This window comes from Rattus norvegicus, chromosome 11 (assembly GCF_036323735.1).
Source record: "Rattus norvegicus strain BN/NHsdMcwi chromosome 11, GRCr8, whole genome shotgun sequence".
Lineage (NCBI taxonomy): Eukaryota > Metazoa > Chordata > Mammalia > Rodentia > Muridae > Rattus > Rattus norvegicus.
The window spans coordinates 79,972,083-79,996,207 of NC_086029.1; the positions used below are offsets into that span (position 1 = coordinate 79,972,083).

Below are 24,125 nucleotides of genomic sequence, written 5' to 3' on the forward strand. Positions count from 1 at the left end.
CTCAGGCCATCTGGAGCTGTCTAGATAAATTCGTCACCCTGAGCTCAGAGATCAGGGGAGCTGTCTGAGCTGCAAGTGAGAGAGAAGAGTGAAGTGCCAGCCCCACAGAGACCAAAGGTGGGTGTGGCCACATCCATAAACTCTCTGTGACTGGCCAAGGTGACGTTGGATACCAGTACAAGTGGGATAGTGTGTTGGGCTCCTCTTCCCCCTCCTGCTGCGACACAGGCAGGGCTCTGTGGAGCTACAGAACAGCTCTGGGGGTAGAAGCGTGTCCCACGTGACTCTCTTGGATCTGTAGTCATCAGACTTTCTTGTGGCCATGTGGCATCTCTCAGAGTGAGGAAGATGTAATGACAATGTGGCTATTCTACCACATCTGAAAAGTAAGTGCCTCAGTTTATCATATTGTCGGCACCATGGGAAGGCAGACAGAAGATTGGGAGATGAGTGGGGATGTTTCACAGTCACTGAGTTCTTAGAACGCTCAGCTCCACTCTTCTCTTTAGGGGGTGCAAAGGTGGCTTTTGAGAGCTTAAATGTTCAATGGCTCGCTCGCCGTCCCACTTGCTTCCTCATTGGCTTGCTAATTCTCTGCACGTTTAGACGTGCCTAGGTGGGAGAAAACTGAAGATAAGGCTGAGCGAACCTGCTGCCGAGTCTCAGGCCCCTGCCTGACATCCAGACCACCATTTGTGCTGGGGGATGTCTGTACTCACAGGCACGAGGGTCGGAGGGATGAACATAGGCTTCTGTCTCTTGACTCCCCGCCTATCATGAGCTTGTCCTTGATGGGGTCACGGACTACGCAAGTTATTTCCATGCTCCAGACTGGTGTGGAAGTTTGTATCTATAACCCTAGCACTTACGATGAAGAATTTTAGGCCATTGTACGCTGCATAGTGAATCCAAGGCCAGCTTGAGTTAAGTGAGGCTCAGTTTCAAAAACTGGAGTCTTGATAACATACTTGTCATCGAATCCCATCATCATTTAAAAATCATGCATCTCGTTCATTTCAGTCTATTCAAAAACAGAGATCAGGATTTCTTTCTGAGTTCTTTATAGCTTTCGTTAAGCCGGGGTTCTCTTTATGCTTGAGAGATTGACCTGGAATTATCAGAAGGCCCTCCCCTTGCTTCTATCAAGTGACTACTTGGTCCTCCCTCACCCATGCAGTAGGTATCACAGCCAAGGGGACTGTGATAGAACAGCTTCGAGTTCTTGGTGTTCATGGCTCAGTCTGAGGACACGGGGATGGAATCTCAGTGCCCATGGGTGTGTGATGCTCATGATTATCCAAAAAGTTCCGGTCTCTTCCGTGGGCCCTGAACTAAACTACATACCGGTGAGACACCAGGCTAGTTCATTAGAAAGACACAGGGAAATAAAAAGCACAGGTCTACCATAGCAAGCCCGGCAATGTGCAGGGTGGCTGAGTACTACTGCAACACTTTCAGGCAAAGGAGTGAGGGTCAGGATTGGTGTCTTAAAGAAAGAGAGTTTTCTGAAGCCTACACATAGTCTGGACCCAGGATAGGTAAGCACACTTGGGATCCACAGACGTTTTCTCAGAAGCCTGCATGGGAGGCTCATGTGCAGGCACCATCAGGCGGGGCAAAGCAGAATGGTAGACACCAGAGCATGGGCTCAGGAGTCGGTGAATCCTGTTTTCAACATGTCTGATCTCTGTGACCAGCAGAATACAGACAACCCACTGCATCCCATGATGCTTCTGGGCTTCCCCCTCCCCGACTCCTAAATCAGAATTGATAACAATGGCACCCTCCTCTAGACACAGAATCAAACACAGTAGCTGCCTATCACATAATCACATTCTCTCTTCATGGTCCTCGGGTGCCCCCTGGTGCTTGTGCTGTTGGGGACTCCCCAACACCTGCTGTGTTAAGTTGGCTGATAAAGGAGTCCATTCCGTTCAGTGACTAAATCTCAAAGCTCAATAGAGCCAGTAATCAACATAGCCAGGCGAACTAACTATACAGTGGGGGGAATCTAATCCCAGCAATGTCAAGTGACTTGGTTATAACCACACGGCTAGGTTATGGTAGGGTCAGGAGCAGAAAGTAGATAGTCTAGTCCACATTCCAGTAGCCTTAGAAAAGGCTCAGGAGAGACACAAGAAGTTAGAAAATAAGATCAGGGAGACAGAAGGATGCACATTACACAGGGAAGACAGACCACACACCCCAGGCAGAGACACAGATTGACAGGCAGTGAGTAAAGAAAGAGGAAAACAGACTTAAAGATGGATGTCATTAGGGCAGGTGAAGCTGCAGAGGGAAGAAACAATGCAAGATGCCGACAGAAGAAAGCGTCAGAGTCTCCTAGTGGGATGACGAAAAGTGTGCCAAGCTCTGCCTGTCTGTCTTCTTGCCCCAGTGCCATTTCTGGAGTTAGATCTTTCCCCAGGAGAGTATTTTGCCCTTTTAGCCTTGAAATCATTGGGAAGCAGAGAAAGATGTCAGTGGGAGAGATTCCATTAACACTTGAGTCTAAGACTGACCCGGTTCCCTTCCCTCGCTCCTGACAGGTGAGTCCTCAGCTTGCTTTCTCCCTGCTAGGTTGTGGGAATGTTGGGAATTTGGCTTACAGGTAAAACTGGAATTTAGATTCATTAACTGAAGAAAGAGAATATTGCTAGCTATTTTGTCAGTGTGCTTTTTTTTTTCATTTTTTCCCCTTCAGCTTAGCACAGAACCATATTGCGCAACAGCCATAAAAGCAGTCCCTGTCAGCATCAACCATTCTCTACCTTGTGACTTTTATGGTCCTGTAACTCTTCTGGCTTCCTGTGTATGCAAAAGCCCTCGTATGTAGACCTCATATGGTTGGAAAGAACCGGGAGTAACTTGTGACTAGATGTCTATTCTTTCTGGGAGAACTGAATTGCTTGTGTATTTTCTTAGTCAGAAAAAAACTATTTTCAGAGCAACCCAGGAGGTCAACTTGTTCTGCCTCCCTTTCTTCCTTGCCTGTTTTTTGTTTTGTTTAGTGACCCTACAGTGTTTTTTGGACTGTCTACTTATGCTAGAAGTTTAAAGCCCCTGCCCCTGAGAAGACATATCACATTAGGACTTATTAGCGTCACACGACCAGAAAGCAAAGGGTGGAGTCCAGCATAGAGCTCCCCCTGGTGGTGGGGTGAGAGTTGCACTGGTCCTTGGTGCATAAGCAGAGTTTGGAGCAGTGTTCTTAGGAAGGTCAGAGTGCAGAGAGCTAAACCATCTACAGGCAGAGCAGAGAGAGGAAGTCTGGCTGATGCCCACTGCTGGCTGGAAGATGTGTGGTGTGTTCACGGTGGTGTGAGTGGGGAACTAGCACCTTTGAGGCTCCTATGCCTCCCTTTGAAAAGAATATCTTGTTTTTAAACGGTCTATTCCCGTAAGCTAATGGGAGTGGCATCAAGATGTTCTGAGCTGACGAAAAGTATTATTAGCACCAGACTTCCTGAGCTGCATGGGAATCTTCCTGCATTAATTTTCCTGGGGCCTCATGTGGAAAATTATAGATTTTACTTTGTTGATTTTGTTTGCCAAAAAACAAAATGCCTGAAAGAGAATTGTGAGTATTTTTTAATTACAGATAATCAATCATTCGTTAACTGTAGTGACTATAACTCCCTAATCAGACTACGTGAGTTTAGCCATTGAATAATCCAATTGGCAATATTATGTAGTAAAAGGTGAGCATTGTAGGTTGCCTTGAAAATGGTCAGCAATAACAACAACAATAACAACAAAAAGTGACCCAAACATGATGAGTCTGGAAACGAACTTTTCCTATACAAGGAGAGATTAAAGTCTAAGAACAAGAGGCTCGCACACCTTGTGCACACAATCAGATCTTAGAGCACACAGATGAAGAGCTGTCATATTAGATTAGAAATGGACTGTTTTTATGCTAAGAGCGTTGGGAAGAAAGTCAAATATCAAAGAAAAGATTAGTTCCAACTCTTGAGACTAAATTATCTATAAAAGGACATTGTTCAGAGCTCAGGATTCGCCATCTGCAGGGGGAAATATGATTGGACATCTAATCCCTTCACTCGCCTTTTCCTATTTAATCCCAACACCGTGAGGTAGGTGGCAGTTTGGTCTCCATCTTTCTGAGAAGGAAATCGAGGCATAGACAGGTTAAGCCAACTCACTTCTGATCCAACACCTAATGGCAGATTATAGCCTCCAACCCAGGTCTACCTGAAGTAGAGCTCATGCTGTTGGCCTACACTTCAGAGCTGAGGGGGGAGGGGAGAATACAACACGCCCAGGCCTAGGGGTAACCATTTAGTGTGGAATGTCACTGTTCAAAGGAGCCCTGGGAGAGGACTTGGTTCCACAGGATGAGATTTACTGACAGCCTGAGACTGATCCTCAAACTCTCTGTGCCACAAAAACAGCCACACTCATTCCCTGCCGCCTTTCCTTGTGTCCCATCGTTTAAGAATCCCTCTCTATACCTCCTTATGGGTAAAACAAATTACCCTAAAATACCCACCCCCGGTTCTCATTTTTCACAGCCTGTGATGTTAACTCAGCCTTGCTGGTTCTGTCCTTTGTAGCACATATTTGAATAAAACCCACTTGCCTGTGGCAATTAATTAGCACTTTAAAATTTCTCACTTAAATTTTTAATGGCGATCATCCACTCATTTAGACATTTTCAAGTACAAAACACACGATTCCTTAGGCAGAACGAAATCCCAGCCAGAGTACCAGGAGGCTTAGCTGAGTGTGCCAAAGGAAGGCGGGAAGGTGGGCAGTAGCTTTGTGACTGGAGTGAAGGTAGGGGGACCACTCCCTTCTCTCTGTGTTCTCACATTATTGGGCATGCTCCATCTTCTCCCTAGGAGGAGGGAGTGGGTGCCACTGCTCTCTCCATTCTCTTGGACGCTGCTGGTTAGATGCTGGCTGCTTTCATGTTCATACCCTTCTTCCCGAGATTTCCATGCTCCTCTTGTACCTGCTTTCTCTGGAACCCATTTTTCCATCCTATACCTGCCCTCTACATCCTTCTCTCTGTGTGCTTTGTTTCTTGTTCCTACTACAGCCCTCTCCCTCGGTGTTGTCTTGCATGCGCTCGTGCGTGCGTGTGTGCGTGCGCGTGCGTGCGTGCGAGCGTGTGTGTTAGTGAAAACTGCATCCTGACTGAAAAGTGATCCTCCAAAGATGATGACCTTGCAAGGCAGGTCTAGCACTTCCCTGTCTGTTTGGGAAGTCTGTCAGAGTGTGGGAGATGATGAGAGGGGTCACTGACCCCTTTACACTTCCCTACGAGCGGTTTACATCTTTAATGTCTTCAATATATTTTTAGTTATGTTCACAAGTAATGAAAGTCACTCTTCAGCATCACTTCTGGGCCTTAACACACTGATTCTAGAGCCCTGGGCACCAGGCTAATCAGTTCATGTTGTTACTAATAGAAGGATTCTGAGCAGAGGTGAAACAAAATCAGAGTGAATGTAGGTCTTCTGAACTGGGAAATAACTTAAGTGGGCTGGGGTATAATAGGGACACACGTGCAGGGGGTCATAGTAACAGGGTGTGGCTGGGCTCTAGGTCTGAGTCCGTTACTGTAAAAAATGCTTCCCAGTACTGTCCATTTCTTTAATAGAAACAAAGACTTCCTTCCTCCCAAGCGCATGTGCCAGTGCCCGAGCTCTCCACCCCATCATTCTGAAGTGACTGTGCACCAGCAGGCTTCTGCAACACACATGCACACATATGCGTGTGTACACACCACACACACACACACACACGCATGGCAGCACCGTGGGAGATGGCTGTGGTGGGAACAAGAAGCAAGGCTCACAGAGAGAAGGGTGTAGAGAACAGAGTGGGTGTAGGGTGGAAAATGGGATCCAGAGGAAGCAGGTACAAGAGGAGCATGGAGATCTCAGGAAGAAGGGTATGAACAGGAAAGCAGCCATGTCAGGTGTACGCGTACAATTAAAGTCATTAAAGTATCTCAGTGGAATGAGGATGTTTTCCAAACACCCTCTGGGAGAAAGTTTCATAATTTTTTAATTCAGAATCTGGGAGTGAGTGGTGCCTATACTTTAAAAGAATCCCAGGTGATCTTGAAGTTCAGAGTCTCTGACAGCGGTTTCTGAGATGTCGAGGCTCTCAGTGGGGGTGACGGAGACTTGAGGTCTTCTGGTTTTCAGATGCCTTCCACTTGGCATGGATCTGTCAGGAGGTAGAGCTGCAACTCTAAGAGGAACGATAGAGTCTGAGTGTCCCTAATGAGCATTAGCTCCGCCCACCAGAAAAATGACGGCTTCTCCTGCTGTATGGAGATATTTATTTTGATCATACCTTTCCAAAGAGGGGACAAAAAAACAAAATGAGTTCCCGGTAATTGAGCACTTGAAGTCACAACCTGCTCTCTAGTCACAACCTGATTGGTGCTTGTAGTCCTGGCTGGTCCCCTCTGGAAACAGAGCTCTGTGTACTGTGTGAAGAAGCAAGAATAATGGTTTGGTGGACTCTTCCGGGTGCTCTTGTACATTGTGTGTACTTAAGCCTTTAAACGACAAAACATGTTGCAGAAGCCTGCTGGTGCATAGTTACTTCAGAATGCTGGCTTTCTGAATTGATGGGGTGGAGAGCTGGAACACTGGCACATACAAGTTGGGAGGAAGGAAGTCTTTGATATTCTAGAAGCTTCAGATGCCCTACTTGTTTTACCATGGACCATTTTAGTATAAGAAATTAAAAGCCTGTATTTAATAAGGTTATTCATCAAAGAAACCCAGATAAGGGAATCATAGGGCTAGAATTCTGAGTCCATATTTGACTGCAAAGGGTCCCCATCTCCTTTCATGTTCTTTTTTCAACCTCTTACCATACAGGAAGTGCTAAAACCATGTTTCTTTTAGCTCAATTGATCATTTATTTAGCACTTGAGAACACAACAGTGAACTAAAAAAGCCCTTGGCCACATGGCGTTCATGCTGTGAGCAGAAATAAAACAGGGGTCGAAACAAACAAACATGTATGCATTGTGTAGCCATGTGGAGGACTGTGGGAGTAGAGAGCTGAATAGAACTGCCACAGGGGTGGGTTTTAGAAGAGTGTCTGGGTGTGTAGGAGAGAACTACAAAGTCCTTAATACCAAGATTACCTTCTATTGTTCAGTCGTGTTTCAGGTCACTGTTCAGTAACACTCAATAATTTCCTTCAAAGGGATGCTCCCTCCTCCTTGGCTACTGGGAAGGACAGCCTCCCGCCTTGAAGAACATTTCATCTTGATTGTATGTTACACGGAATAAACAAAATTGGTCAGAAAGAAAGGGGTGATTAAGAAACCATGCATAATTGGCTCTCAAATCTGGTTCAGGATGTGAGCATCTCTTAAGAAAAGACTGTTCCGGGCAAGCGCTTATTTTTGGCTGAAACGTCAGGGCAGAAGAATGAAGCAGGAGTTTTCCCAGTTGTTATTAGATTGTCTCGTTGAAGTCCAGGCTAATCTAGTGACTGAACAAAATTAGGCTTGTCCAGAATAGGGTTGCTCAACAGAGAGAGCAGCCTTAGTTATAGAGGGGTGGCAGCCTACAGCCATAAATATCCATCACCCATTCTCTAAGCAAAGATGCTATGTGGTGGAGAAAGAGGAGGATCAGGTTCAATGTGAGAACCCTATTATTTCTTTCATTGTCCTAGAAACTACCTGCCAAGTGGGGTAGTGACAGGGATAGAGAAACACAAAGAGGCAACTTTGAATGCAGACTGCGAGCAGTAGGGATGTGGAGGCGGTAACATCTACCCCCATAGGTCCGCACTGGAGGGATCAGTTTGAGTTTGTGTACTTGGACACAAACTAAGCAGCCACTCAGTGTTGCATGCTGATCTGTACTGTGCCCTGAAATTATGAGGCAGTTACAGTCCTGGGGGAGAAATAGGTCTGTGGGCCATAATTGTGGAGGGTTTTCTTCTATGTATACTTTTAAATTTTTTTCATACAGAGTAATGGGTTGTATGATGGTATTTTCATACTTATGTGGCCTTATACTTTATTCTAATTAGTAATTGTGGTTCCAACAGAATCAAAAGATTGAGTGTGTTAGTGCGTGCCTATAATCCCGGGACTTGGGAGATGGAGCAGAAAGATACAAAATTCAAGGACAACTTTAACTACTTCGTGAGTTTGAGGCTAGCCTAGTGACATAAGACATTGTCTCAAAAACAAAATCAAAGTCATAGACAGTCAAGAGCTACCTTCCCCTGGATAGGTTATCTAAAGATTGATGGTGATTTTAAAGTGTAGCTTTACATGTGACTAGGAGGGCACCAAGGGAGCGAGAAGTGGGAGAGCCACCTAGATAGCTCGAGGGAAGGCAAACACTCAGAATGAGATTGCAGAAAGCAGGGTGAGGAGAGGAGGTGGACCTTCACTGGCCGGTCACAGTTGCCTGGGATTTGTGTATTCGGTTACCAGAACACTCAAAGCTACACTGCACTGATGATCCCTGCCAAGAATTGGGTACCCACTCCATTTAAGGCTAAGGCTGTGTTTTCAAAGTGGACTTAGTGTTCCCTGTTTCTTCATTCTTTAATGGAGCCTCATACATTAACAATTTAATCATTTATTTTTAACTCTTAAGTTTACATCTCTGAAACAAAAGGTTTCTGCTGCTTGCCACAGCAGACTGACAACTGTCCCTAGAAGATGTTTCCCTCTCAAGTTCAGGGTCATAGCGGTCTCTGTCATGTGTGAGCAAACCAGGGTGCATGTGCAGAGAGAGATTCTGAGACATCTGTGTCTCTGCTGGCCTGCCTCACTCCTTTACTTTTGTCCAGTGACCGCCTCTCCTGCCTGCCCATTACCGCCTTCTCTTCGGTCACCACCACATTCAGACACCAAATCGTGGCAGTTGTTTTTCCAAATCTAAGCCTGCTTCAGCCTTGTGAGATTCTCTACCCTTGTCTCATCTTCCCACCTCTCTCCTCTTGCTTCTCTCCAGTTGAGTTTCCACAAATCAGAACAGTAGCCGTTCTGATGATGTCTCTCCCGTTTGCAACCTTTCAGTGGATGAATATCAGAATAGTTACTAGAACCTTCCATCCAGCATACCAGAACTCGCTGCAGTTTTTTTCAGATTTCTCTAGATCTTTGTCCCCTTCGCTTGCTCCGTGAGCTATGCTTGCATCTTTTAAAAGTTAAGTCTTATAGCAGTAAGGTAAGTCCTGTGGTTTCTTGAGTCAAGAAAAGTCTTACTTCTTCCAGGGACCTTTTCCAACTCCATCCAGACAGCATTTGGCTTTTGGTGATTTTCACCTCCGCAGAGTGTGTGACTTAGTGACTAGTGTTTGTTAGCCCATAGGCTGGATTCCTAGAGTCAGGACACGCTTGACTGTCTGTAACCTCATATCTATAGGATAACCCTAGTACCCTCTTCTAGGACACAGCAAGACTAGTGAATCATCATAGGAATATATGATCATTTGTGTTCCATTCCTCTCTGCCTGTTTTGTTTTGTTTTTTTGAGACAGTATTTCTCTATATAGCCCTGACTGTTCTGGAACTCGATTTGTAGACCAGGCTGGTCTTGAACTCACAGAGATCTACCCATCTCTGTGTCCTGAGTACTAGGATTAAAGGAGTACACCGCCATGCTGGCTTGTTCAAGGACTCTTTAGATAAAAACAAGAAGACTATATCCCCAGTGCCAGAAATGCTTAAATACCAACTCAAAAGCCATCAACAGACCAGCACAGCTCTCATTCTACACAACCCAGACTATAAGTCATCATATATTTTAAACATAGTCAGACAGATGAGAAAGACTTAACATGGGGATACATACAAGGGGTGCTTTGATGATGCCTATTTATACTCCAGTGGGACCCAGGGTTTGCCAGGGAGCCGATTCCTTTTAATTCACTGATACTCAGATTCTTGGGCTTGGCTCATTCAGACCAACTCACCAGAAATGCAGGGTTTGCAGGACTCCAGAGCTGCGTGTGAAATTTCAGTGTGTGGTGTGACTGTCAATACTGCTAGTGTCTACTGAGAAGCACATTACCCTGCTGTACACGTATTGCCCATAAAGTTAGGTTACGCTGAAGGCTACCGATCAGAATCAAGAGTTTGTGGTCTGCACACACACTGTTGTGGCATATATACACAGGGACACAGATGCTAATACTCTGCAAACGACAGGCATTATGTTATCTCGGTGGCTAAAGAAGTAACTTTCAGAGACCCTTTTCCTTGACACATTCATATTTGTGAGATATAAACTGCGTGTTTTAAAGTTTTGGTTCTTTCTGCATTGCAAGGTGTCTATGCACTTCCCCAAGTAGCCCTTAGGAGAAGTGTTTATTTCCTACTTTAAACCTCACTCCTCCCTCAACTGCCAGAGCCACTGCTGCTCTGAACTTCAACACTGAGGAAAATGTCTTCAGGCTAAGTCGCTAGATTTTAAGCCTTTGAGAACATGGAGTCTCTACTATATTCTAGCAAGATAAATACTATCGGCCTTAGGATGCATAGACCTAGACTGATTAGCTTGTTTCATTAGTTGGAGAGAGGTGACAAGAAGGCAGAGAAGCTTATTATCCTTGTGATCGAGTATGTTGAGTACCTGGCTCTGAATGTAAGACTTTAGGCAGGACCTTGTGACTATTACTACTACTGCGACATTCTATGGTGGAGTGAGGGGCGAGTGGCCTAGTCCTACCTCATTGCTGTTACCCACCTTGTTTCCAACTATGATTGCTGACTTTACTTGATGAAAGAAGCCATGAGGATGTTTGCCTGTGTAGCCTCTGTCGCTCATTTAGAAAAATGAACAGGCATGTGGGAAACCCTGAATCTGATCCTCAGTACCAAAGTAATAACAGCAAGTACTAATAAATCAAACAATGGCATGACTAAGGTTCTGAAAACAAAAAAGGAATGGGAAGCTGCTCTAGAGACCAAATGGCTGAGTCGGATTAGTTAGGGGTGGGACTATTCCATTGCCAGTGCCATGTGTCCACAGTGAATTAAGCATTTCTATCTGGACTACTGATCTCAGGGGCACGGGGTGGGGGTAGTAAGTAGGATTCAAGCAGTTGCACACGGTGTTACATGTCTTTCCTCCTCCTGAAAAGTCATTGTTTCTGCCTTCCTTCTCTGGCCAGGTGCTGGACTGGATTGAAAACCACGGTGAGGCCTTTCTCAGCAAACACACTGGGGTCGGCAAGTCCCTGCATCGGGCACGGGCATTGCAGAAGAGGCATGATGACTTTGAAGAGGTGGCTCAGGTATGATACTCTGTGTGTGTGTGTGTGTGTGTGAGTGTATGTGTGTGTATGTGTGTGTGCGCGCGCGTGTGTGTGGGGGGGGTCAAATAAGGCTATGTTGGGAATATGTTGGCTTGATAGTCTACATCTGCTGGTCTGTCTTCTAGCCAAATATATAAAGGTCCTATGTTCCCTTGGATGCCACAGCATAGGCACCTTAGCCTTTGAAAACTTTCCTACCACTATGACCTAAAAACTGTCTTCTCCACAAGGTGGTGCTGGCAGGAGGTTGAGTAGGAGCTAAAAACTACCCAGCCCTGCTCTCAAAGCTGTGCACCATCCAAGACCTGAAGGAAGAGATGGCACCGACTGTCAGCCATGTTGTACCTGTAGGGCAGATATGCCCGGAGAATGTTCTTAGAATCATTTCCATCTTTAATTAACAATTTACTCAATATTCAATCTACTCAATATTCAGCTGAGCATGCACATTTAAAAAAGAGCACTGTTTTCTTTCTTTCTTTTTTTTTTTTTTTTTTTTTTTTTTTTTTTTTTTTTTTTTTCTGGAGCTGGGGACCGAACCCAGGGCCTTGTGCTTGCTAGGCAAGCGCTCTACCACTGAGCTAAATCCCCAACCCCTAGAGCACTGTTTTCTAATTTGGGCAAAGATATAGTTTGAGTATCTGGCTCTTTGTCTCTAGACCCTACTCTGTTATATTTGTCTATTGGAATGTTATCCAAGTCAGATCCTGAAAACCTTAATCTTCGATATGAAATATTGCTGCATAGCTGTTTGGGTTTGTTTGTTTGTTTGCTTGTTTATTTTTAGGTACAATCAGTTGCCATGGAAAATAAAACTCTTTTAAGAATAAGGTTAGAGAGGATGTCCAAATAGGCCATAGGGTCAGAAATGGGCTGTAGGCATCGGTGTGTTACAGTGGTGAGGATAACAAGGCCATATCTTGTCGTATCATGGCTTTGGTCAGAGCTGGCTGTGACTCCATCAGCAGGCAGCCTTCAATGTAGATGCTACCCTGAGCACTGTGCAGAGCCTGAGCCCTCACCTTAGAAGGCCATCAGTGTCTTCAAAAGGAGGACCCACCAAGAACCAAATGAGAACAGAGTAGCTGCAGAGCATCGCTGTGTCTCTAGGAGACCTTCCAAAATGTGAGGGGAGCGGAAATGACCATGGTCATACAGGAGACAAAAGCCCTGTTCAAAATGATCTGAACTCGGGCAATGTGAGCGGTGGGAAAAGTCACACGTGACAACCTAGGCATGGTGACAGGCATATAAAACCATGCACCACTGTGGAAAGCTATGCCAATTCCTCGAAAAATTTAAAGTATAATTACAGCAATATATTTCCAAGAGGAGTGAAATAAGGGTATCTGTATTCCATATTCTCAGAAGTGTTATTCCCAATAGCCCGAAGGTGGGAACAACACACATATCACATTCATCAGAGGATGGACAAATGAGCAAATGTGCTATATATATACAATAAATTATCATTCAACTTTAAAAGCAGAGGAAATGCTGGCACATGATAGAATGTCGATGAACCTGGAAAGTAAACCAGTCACTCCACTCTTTTCTAGAGAGCCTATTGTAGCCAAGTTCATAGAGACGGGAAAAAAAAGTGGTTGTTAGGGAGTAGGAAAGCGGGGACATTACTGTGTCACAAAATTTTGGTTTTACAAGCTGCATTCCCAAGATATGTGGTTATGATGGTTACATAGAACTTTACACTTACAATTGGAAAATGGTTTTATGTTTTATATATATATATATATATATATATATATATATATATATATATATATATTACCACATTTTAAGTATATTATTTTGGTTTTTTGACAATTTTGTTCATACAATTTATTTTGGTTATATTTTCCTCCACTCTCTACCCTCCACTGATTCTCAACTTTGTGTCTTTTGTTAAAAAATAAAAATAAAACTGAGTCCAATGAGCTGCCCATGTCTACATGGGTATAGGGACATCCACTGGGACATGCCCTACCTACCAGGCCACACCTTTAAGGAACACTTGATTCTCTTCTACAGAAACCAGCAGCTGCCAGGAGCTCCTCAGCCAGAGATGAGGGCTCATGAGCCACTCTCACCATGGTTTAACACATTTTTTTAAAAAACCTCCATAGTCATATGAATACACTCTGCAGGACAAACTGTGCTTGATCAACATTGTGTGGACACGGGTGCTGTATGAGCTCTGATGAACAAGACACAGCCCTGATCTAAAATATCTTGGTTCTAGATGCTCTGGGTATCTCTTCAGTCTATCAGAACACAAGGGATAGAAGAGACCATGTGTGTCCGTCTGCAGCAGTAGTAGCTTTCAACCTTCCTAATGCTACGATCCTTTAATACAGTTGCTCACATTGTGGTGATCTCCAACCATAAAATTATCTTATTGCCACTTCATAAGTGTAATTTTGTTACTGTTATGAGTCATAAATATCTGATAGGCAAGTTATCTGATATGTACCTCTCCAAAGGGTCATGACCCACAGTTGGAGAATTACTGCTCTACAAAGAGTGGGCCTGTTATACCTGGAGTGGTCTCTTGGAATAGAACCGTCCCATAGCTTTACTATTTCTGTTCTCTGAGCTGTCTTGTAGTCCAGACCTTCATTTTCTGGGAACATATCATTGAAACTACCCTCAGCCATGACCCAGCTCAGCTTTCCCTTGGTGTCTTCTCATTGTCTGTAATGGGCTGTGGCCTCAAAGACATTTCCAGTCTTGATTTGCAGGCCGCAGGGGGACTGTTGGTTTTGTGTGTTGTTACATTCAAACAAGTCAGTGTCTACCTCAACCCCATTTCTTCTGACTCCTACAGCAATGCCTGATACGCCTTACTTGTGGAACAATGCATTCCACCTATCAGAAAAGCCCACTAGCTTAATGTCATACGAAAGAAAGAATTTTTTTTCTGAGCTATGGATAGAGAATGTCAGTCTTGCTTTTAAAGAAGCTAACATGGAGACCCAGAAAGCTCTTTAATGTGACCAAATCCTCTTTCTTCTCAGGAGCTCTGCTGAGATTATCCAGGTATACCAAGCTCCGGAGACAGCTTGCATCCTTGTTCCATCTTTAGTGTATATAGGAGCTGGGTATAAAATTCATTTCTCAGTCTCCATCGGCATACACGGCGTGCATGACCAAAAGAAAGAGGGGGAGGGGGAGGGCACAGCAGCACCATTCTGTTGGGCAGCTGCTGCAGTTTTTCTCTGAAATAATTCATCTTTCCTTACATTTTCTGGTTAGACTATTTAAAAAAGAACAGAAGGGAGTTCTAACTTCCCAATGACTTAGGAGCACATCCTCTATAAAGAAGAACAAGGTGGACCAAAAGGGAACTGCCTAACCCAGTGTCATGAGGCTTTATGAATGAGCCAGAAAGGGTGGAAGTTGTGGTTTGAAAAGTCAATCAAAACCTCTTTCTTTGTTCTGTCCCCAATTCTGAACTATTTGAGCTGCTTAGCAATCTTTTGTTGATGGTTTATGTAAGAAAATCAGACATTAAGAGGAGCAAATGGACTGTCGGTGTCTACCTACCTGAGAGAGGCTCTGTGGAGCATGATTACAGGGGATGGGCACAGAGCTAGCCCAGCAGAAGTTTAATCTTTCGCTTTCGTTTCTGGCCTCAGTTAGGTGAGGACTATTGGAAGGAGGTGTCAACAAGTGTACACTTCCTTTTTTTAAATATAGACCCTCTCTTATGCAACTAAGACTGATCTGGAACTCTCTAGTAGTCCAGGCTAGCCTCCAACTTGTCCTCTGTTTAAGTGTCCTGAGTGCTGGGATTCTACGTGTGTGTCAACACAGAGAATTCTCGAACGATGATAGAGAGCCATGACAGAAAGCTACAGCCCTCGCTCCGTGTTCAGTGCTGCTGTGGGAAGGATGGTAAAGAGGGTTTCACGTATGTGGTAGGCTGGCAAACTGTGGGTTGCTTTTTAGCAGTTCCCTAGGGGAGCCCTCGCCGTTTAACCTCAGCTTCTTAGGAGGCTCTGACATGAGAGGTGAGCTCTGAACATTCAGTCTCTGTATTCAGGGTTTGGGTTTTTTTTTTTTCTTTAGTTGCTTTATGTTGGATCAGGGAGAGAGCTAGTACTTCTGCTGCGGTCCCCAGAAGTTTGGTTTTCTGAAGGGAGGAGCAAGCGCTCAGACAAAGGAAATGACTAACCCTTAAGAGAGGTTGAAGGGCTGGAAAACCCCGGAACAAATACATTTTCACTCTGGGATGGTGGAGGTGTCTGTGGTCACCTTGAGGTAAAGACAGTTTAGACAGATGTAAATTCGATGGAGAACCAATGGAGTGATCCAGTATATGGCATTGAATGCTCAATTTTTGTGCCTGATAACCCTCGAATACATCGTAAAGAAATTCAGCTTACTTGAGAAGTTTCAGGAGCCTTCAGCTCATCCTGCAGATGGCACTGTTTGAACAAGCTACCTAGTCGCTAAGCCACAAGGAAATGCAGTAGTCCCTAGAACCTGCAAGGGAAGTGGGGGTAGGAGGTACTCAATGTGCAGGTAGTGAGGACCTAGGCGGGGATATCCCAGGGAATCTGTGTCCACAGACCATTTATACTGCTTTGCTCCTGTAGAATACATGACACCCTGACACTGGTGGGACTACACCCTGATCCTGATTAAAAAAAAAACTCACAAAAACTCAATCTGAGTTATCCATTTACTCACCAAATGACCCAGCCACAGTATAAATCAGGTTTAAGAGACATTTATATTCTTGGGGCACATTGACTTTTTAGGATAATAAACAAATTATAAGGTGACTTGTTGCCCTTAGCAGCATGATTGTGAGGGGATAGATGTGCCTGTGTCTTTCCAGGTAACAGACTGGAGTATATAGCTCTACTATGTTGTCCTGACATACTGCTATGTGGTAGGCACATGCTTGAACGCCCACAGCTTAGAGGGCAGCTGCAGTGCCCTGTGAGTGGTCTGCTTTATAGTCTCATTATGGGAAAGTCCAGGTTTTCTATAAGCTTAGGTAGCCCCAAGTTAGAGGCATTTACATTTGAATACATGTTACCAAATTTTCAACACACCAAGTCACACGTGAGCAGCCAAGCACAGTTAAGGAGCATTAGTGGAATATTTTGGAAAGAATGTACAACTTAAAAAGATTATACAATAAATCTCCATTTAGTAGTTTTACTATATGATGCTCTGTGGTTTTTTTTTTATATCAAACATGAACAGAGTACATTTAAAAATCCATTCTGCATTTGGAACAATGAAAATAAAGTGTGTCGAACTGGAAGGACTCTAATGAGTCAGCACGTCTTTAATGAGCAGATATTCAAAGGTGTCATCAGTGAACTTGCAGTGTAAAGGCAAATAAGTCAGGGCTGCGCATGGAGATAGTAAGTACCCTGGTAGCTGACCACCAGCCATCATTCACATGTGTGCACCACCAAGTCTTGGTGTTAACCATTGAGACGTGCCGTTCCTGTAATCTAATGAAAACATAACACGCCTATTTTAACCCTCTTAGAAATCTACTCTTAAGAGAGGGAAAAATATCACTCACCTCTTTGAAGTTGTCAAAGAGAATCATGGGTGAAAGCTAGGCCTAGCATTACTTCATCTGGGGATCCAGTAAACATGGCTGCTGTGGGTGTCATGGTGACCTTGGGAGTCAGTTGCACCTTCTCTTCAGTCCGAGATGTTGACCATTTATAGCAGCTGCAAACGAAAGCTACAAATGGGAGAGCCTAAATACGTGCCTTTTCACGCTCCGGCTCCTTTGCAAGGACGGAAGGGTTTTAGGCAGATGAAAAAGATTCCCGAAGAAGGAAGCCAAGAGCATGCTTAGGAACTAATGTCATGAAGCTGGCGAGTGGACGGATGTGAAGCAGCCTAGAGGAGAGGGGCTGTCTTGCCCTTTGGATTTTCTGTGACGTTTCAGATGCATTCAGGACGTCTCCTCTGTGGACACCAGGGAAAAGTTACGAGCTTGAGTTAATGGAGAAAGGAACTTGTGACCACTCTTAGGGGAAAGATATTTTACATGTGAGTCACACCCAACCACAAGTTCTGAAGGTCATTTCTGTTTACCTTTTATGTCATAACTGGGTGGGGTGGGAGCCTCCATTGAATATGCTATGGAAAGCTCGCAGTGCATTGTTGTCAAGCCTGTGAGCCCATTCCTGCACATTCAGAGCACTTCCCCCGCCCTGTTCCTAAAGCCTTTTCCTAACGGAAAGGATCTCTCGAGCACTAGGGTTTTTAATCTCTCTTTCCATGTGATCTAGTGACTGGCAAAGAGCAGAGGCTTTGAGAGACAACTGGCTGTCTGTGTGAAGAGTGTTTTAGAAAGTCTCTGGACTGTGTCTACAGAGTAAGCGGGGTGCACTCCTGGCGAGGAGTAGAGCGTGCCCTGTGAAGATTGGCAAGGCTGCCAATTGTAAGAGAACCCTGCTGAGCTGTGTGGGAGGGTTTAAATGAATTTGAGGTGGAAGGGGAAAATAAATCCCAGAAATGCTTCAGGCCCCACACAGGTAGTATAGAGAAGAAAAAAAAACACAAAACAACAACAACAACAACAACAACAACACAACAACAACAACAACACCCACCAAACAAAGCCCCTTCAAACTGTATAAGCCAACATCTGGCATAGGCAACAAGTAGCACATTTAAGCTTTTGACAAGAAGGCAAATGCATCAGATTTCCCTATGGCCTCGGAGGATCAATCTCTTAACTAGTAACTGAAGAGTCTTGGTTAAAAAAAAAAAAATCATTCTAATAGTAGGAGTGAGGCTATATCAGGGAGTTCCAGGCATTTCATGCCTTCATAAAATCTATAGCCTGAGGTAGTAAGAAATATGAAGAAACAATGTGAAAACATAAGAACTGCCCACACAAGCCACGGACTGCCCACACAAGCCATGCTCCGCCCCCCACAGCCATGGACTGCCCACACAAGCCATGCCCCGCCCCCCACAGCCATGGACTGCTCACACAAGCCATGCCCCGCCCCCCACAGCCATGGACTGCCCACACAAGCCACAGACTGCCCACACAAGCCATGCCCCGCCCCCCACAGCCATGGACTGCCCACACAAGCCACAGACTGCCCACACAAGCCATGCCCCGCCCCCCACAGCCATGGACTGCCCACACAAGCCACAGACTGCCCACACAAGCCATGCCCCGCCCCCCACAGCCATGGACTGCCCACACAAGCCATGCCCCCCCACAGCCATGGACTGCTCACACAGGCCATGCCTCACCCCCCACAGCCATGGGCTGCTCACACAAGCCATGCCCCGCCCCCCACAGCCATGGACTGCCCACACAAGCCATGCCCCGCCCCCCACAGCCATGGACTGCCCACACAAGCCATGCCCCGCCCCCCACAGCCATGGACTGCCCACACAAGCCATAGACTGCTCTCTCAGATGGAGGCAGTGGAAATGCTGCTCTAGTTCTGGAGGGAACTATGGTATTATCCAGCTTCTCCTGGAAATTTTGTAACACAGTTCTAACACACACACACATGTATAAACACATGTGTGCGCACATACACACATATGCCAGTTAAGTTGTTAAGACCACAGGATTCTACATAGTAGAAAGTAAATAATTATGTATTTCTTTGAAAGCTCAAACACTGTATGAGGTCTCAACTCCCAAGAAACTTGACCTATAGGTACATGGGTTTAGACTTTATTCTTGGAGGACAGAAGCATGGTAAATGCTTTTGAAAAATAATGTAAACTAAATAGAATCTTTACGTCAGAAGTAAGGTTTTTTTTCCTGTACTCTGGCTGTTTAGATCACATAGGTATGTTATATTTAGTTATGAAAATTGTACTTCTTAAAGACCTTGGTAAAACATAATGCGGTTGTTGGAAAGCTGTCAGGATTGTGAGGTTAAAGTAATTGGATACACTCACTTTTGAATAAATAACACTGCTATCATTTGAATAGGAAAGGTCTCCTGTTGGGCTCATGCATTTAAGCCTAGGTCCTGAGCTGGGAGTACTGTTTGAGGAACTTTTGGAAACCTTGGGAGGTGGGACCTACCAAGAGGAAGTAGGTCACTAGGGGAGGTCCTTGGGAAGTATTTTGTCCTTCCTGTTTCTGTTACTCTCATTCCTGGCCGTCATGAGGTAAATGTCCTCTACCACATCTCTCTACCATGATGCTTTGCCCAGGCTCATAGACCAAACCCTTTGAAGCCATGAGCCAAGGACATGCTTCCTCACTCAGTTGAAATTTCTGTTGTTCTGGTTCTGTGGCTTTTCTGTGGCCTCCATTGTCATGTTTCCATTTTCTTCTCTGATTTTATTAGTCTGAGTCCTCTCTCTGACTCTCTCTTGGTTAATGGTTTGTCAATCTTCTTAATCTTTTCAAAGAGCCGACTTTTGGGTTCATCAATTCCTTGTGTTGTTTTTGTTGCCCTGTTGTGTTTTGTTTCAATTTCACTATGTTCAGCCTGGATTTTCATTTTCTCTTCCCATCTACTCTTTTTGGGTTTGTTTCTTGTTTTTCCAATGACTTCAGGTCCAACATCAAGATATTCATGTGAAATCACACCAGGGTTTTTGGGGGTTTTGTTTTTATGTAGACACTCAGTGCTATAAATTTTCTTTTTGGGATTGCCTTCATTGTGACTTATAAATTCTGACGTATTATACTCCCAGTTTCATTCAATTCCAGGAATTTTTCAGTTTCCTGCTTGATTTCTCCCATGATCAAAATTTCTTTCACCAAATTTAAATTTAAATTTAAATCTTAAATTTAATTGTCATGGATTTGTATACTGGCTGCCATTTCTACTGTTGTTCATATCCAGTTTCATTTCTTTTTTTTTTTTTCTTTTTTTTCCGGATCTGGGGACTGAACCCAGGGCCTTGTGCGTGCTAGGCAAGCACTCTACCGCTGAGCTAAATCCCCAACCCCTCCAGTTTCATTTCTTTATGGTCACATACATTTTTCTAAATTTGTTGAGACTTGGTTTATGTTCCAACACATGGCTGATCTTAAGGGAAGTTCCATGAGCTAAGAAGAAAGCATACTTTTCTGTTGTGTGTTGTATGTTATGTTGTATGTTTTGCTTGTTTGTTTGAGATTGAGTCTTAAGTACCGTATAGTTCTGGCTAACTTGGAACTGACATCCTCCTACCTCTCCTCTTGAGTGCTGGGATTACAGGTATATGCCAGTATGCCCATCAGAAAGTGTATTCTTTAATGTTTGTATGGAATGTTCTGTAAATGTCTGTTAGATCTATTAGATTTATGATAGCATGTAATATCAGAGTTTCTATGTTGGGTTTTTGTCTGGATAACCTTGTCTATTGTAAGATAACCTGTCTGTGAGAGTATGGCTTATTGAAATCATGCACTGATCTTGTGTTGGGGCCAGTTTATGGTGTTAGATTAGGTAGTATTTCTTTTATGAAATTGAATGGCCCTGTCCTTAGTGTGTAAACTTTAGAATTATAATGTCCTGTTGATGGGTCTTTCCTTTAATGAATAAGAAATCTCCTTCCCTGGCTCTTTTGATTAGCTTTGGCTTAAGATATATTTCATAAGATATTAGGATAATTATGCTTGCTTGGTTTTATTCCATTTGTTTGGAATACTTTTTCGCCACCCATTCACCCTATGATGATATCTGTCATTGACAGCGAGATGTCTGTTGGAGACAGCAAAAGGCTGAGCCCTGTTTTCTAATCCCGTATCTTAGTCTATATCTTTCTATTGAGGAACTGAGAATATTAATGTTGAGAGTTATTGCTGAACAATGCTTATTAATTAGCTATTGATGAACAATGTGTATTAATTCCTATTATTTTGTTGTGGTAATATGGTTTTCTTAGACACCTTTCAATTTACTATTCTAGAATTGTTTATTTATTCCTTGTGCCCTCTTTTATGCCTGCCTTTACTTGCCTGGTGTGCAGTGAGGACTTTGAGGTGTCAATCTGGCCAAAAGTATTCTTTTTCTTCTATAGAGCTGGCTTTGTGAACATAAATTCCTTAGATCTGTTTTGGTTTGGCTTAGTTTTTTTTTTATGTGCATTGATGTTTTGCCTGAACATATGTCCAGAGGAATCAAATCCCCTGGAACTAGAGTTATAGACAGTTGCGAGCTGTTTTGTGGGTGCTGGAAATTGAACCTGGATCCTCTAGAGGAACAGCGAGTGCTCTTAACCACTGAGTCATCTCTCAGGGTCCCCTTGAATCTGTTTTTAATCACAAAAAATTTTTCTCTATCCTACTAGTTTTGCTGGCTATAACTTTTGTCTCTGTTGGCATTTATATCTGGAGAGCCAAGGTGGATAGGACGGCCGGCAAGATACATAGAGCAGACTGGTTCTGAGGTAGTGACTGGCAAAGAGTTATAGAGCTTGTTCTACTTTCTCTTCAATTCTAACTCAACCTTACCTTTCTGAGGTAAATGTACAGATGAGAAATCTGAGGTAAACAGGTGAGTTAGCTCAAGATGGCAGGTTTAGGATCTGGGACTCTCTGTCTATCTTCCACCCTGTTCTGTCTGTCCTCTGGCTCATCGGAAGCATGTAACCCAGAGAGAGCTGGCTCTGTTCTCGGCTGGAGCTTAGTCTGTTTAAGAATGGCCTTGGAAAGGATCTACCTTAAGTCTTCATCTCCATGTTTCAGCACAAAATAGTCTGTGTGGCCCAGTAATTTACATTTAAACCCTGTACCCTGTTACAGTTACATAATTTCTCTGAGCTTCTGTGTGTTTCCTTCTGAAATGATAGTGAAACCCAAAGAGTTATAGGAGTTTTAAAAATAAAAATAAATTTTATTTATTTAAGAATAAAAATAAATGGAAAGTATTCAATGGAGAGTTTGGTTTGTAGAAGATACTCAAAAATGCTGTGGTCCCTCTGGCGTGGCTTGTGACTGGTGTTAGATTACATCTAGACTTCAGTCAATTCTGGGCTAAATTACCAAGTGCTATGCTTTCATTTCTCAAAACAGATTGGGAAATAGGCCTAGTGGTATATGCTTGTAATATCAACTACTCATGAATGTGAAGCAGGAAAAGTACAAGCTTAAGGCCAGCCTGAGCTACTCAATAAAACTCCATTTCAATATAAAAATTGAAAAGAAAAAATTAAGGATGGGGTGTGGATCAGTGGGAGCTTGCTTACTTGCTATGCACAAAGCTTTATCTTAACAATCAATGAATAAATAACAAAATAAACTCATGAGATGGTCTACTTACCTATATTGACCAGATTTAAGAGTTATCTGGCCCTTGAGATGGCCACGTGCCAAGGAAACAGGTCAGCAGCAGATATTGGCAATCATTGTCTGTTGATTGATTGATTGTTGATTTAATGTATATGAGTACACTGTAACTGTCTTCAGACACAGCAGAAGAGGGCATGAGATCCCATTACAGATGGTCGTGAGCCATATAGTTGCTGGGAATTGAACTCAGGATCTCTCAAAGACCACCAGTCAGTGCTCTTAACTGCTGAGCCATCTCTCCAGAGATACTGGCAATCATGGTCAAAGGGTTAACCATTATAGAAGAAGCAATTGCCGGTTTGACCAGTCAGATCCAATAGTGTAATGGCACAGCAGCAAGGGATACTCAGCAGCTAGACCTCCAGCAGCCAACGGTGTTGACAGATTCAAGGCAGAAAATGGCCAGTTTACGCTGAAGAACTTAATAGATGACAGGACCCACATTGGCTACAATTCATGTGTCAGTTCCTAGAGCACCAGCTAAGGTGATGAAATGCTGGCCTTCAGGAAAATGATAGAATCATAGATGGAAAAATAGATATCAGGCACGGTCTATTTTTCTGATACAGGGGACCAGTCTTAATGAGATGTTCGATTCTCCTTGATTTCTGTAACTAGTCTAGAACTGAGCTCATCATAGGGACCTACAGAAGGGAGAAAGGCAGAGAGAGGGAAGAGCCTGTCTGGTTTGGTGGCCAAGTAAGTATAACCTCTGGGTTTCACAGCACACTGATGGCATTTGCTTTGCACAGTAAGAGAACTAGTTCTGAGCAAGGGGAAATACATACAGAACCGACAGCAAGGGGAATTGTGTACAGACCCCACAAGATGAGATCTCTGCAGGCCTCACAGCAAGGGGTACCATGGCTTGAATATGCTTGGCCCAGGGAGTGGCACTATTTGGAGGTGTGGCCTTATTGGAATAGGTGTGTCACTGTGGGCATCACCGTAGTCCTAGCTACCTGGAAGCCAGTATTCTGCTAGCAGCCTTCAGATGAAGATGTAGAACTCTCAGCTCTGCCTGCCTCATGCCTGCCTGGATGCTGCCATGTTCCTACCTTGATGATAATGGACTGAACCTCTGAAGCTGTAAGCCAGCCCCAATTAAATGTTGTCCTTTATAAGACTTGCCTTAGTCACAGCGCCTGTTCACAGTAGTAAAACCCTAAGACAACGGGGACTCTATACAGACCCCACAGCAAGGGGAATTATATACAGACCTCACAGCAAGGCAAGTGTCCCCTCTCAGAGACTTCAAACCTACTCCGTAAGGACAAGCATGCAAGTGAAAGTGAGAACTGCCCATTATTGAACCATACTTTTATGAGGAAAAATCTAATTTGAGCCTTGAAGCAACTCTTACAGAGTTAATATTTCAGTGTTAATATTTCCCTCATTTTTCCAGTTGAGGAAGCTGGGCTCAGGGTAGGAAGCAGGATCTGAATCCAGCAGGCTGACTCAGAGCCCACGCTCCCAGCACACATCCATTTGGAGGAACCAAGAGAACCGGGCTGACTCAAAGCTTCTTTTGACTGTTTTTCTAAAGGAAGTTTCCATGTTATTTTTGTTTATCTTTTATTTC

General features: G+C 43.9%; 1 protein-coding gene across 35 annotated transcripts in view; it reads left to right on the top strand.

Moving 5' to 3' along the window:
• Kalrn (kalirin, RhoGEF kinase) overlaps window positions 1-24,125 on the top strand; it is a 605,866-nt gene that overhangs the window by 268,738 nt on the left and 313,003 nt on the right. For all 35 annotated transcript variants that reach the window (XM_039088642.2, XM_039088658.2, XM_039088661.2 and 32 more), the window contains 1 exon segment: window positions 11,146-11,268. In XM_039088642.2, the coding sequence (XP_038944570.1) occupies window positions 11,146-11,268 (123 nt within the window).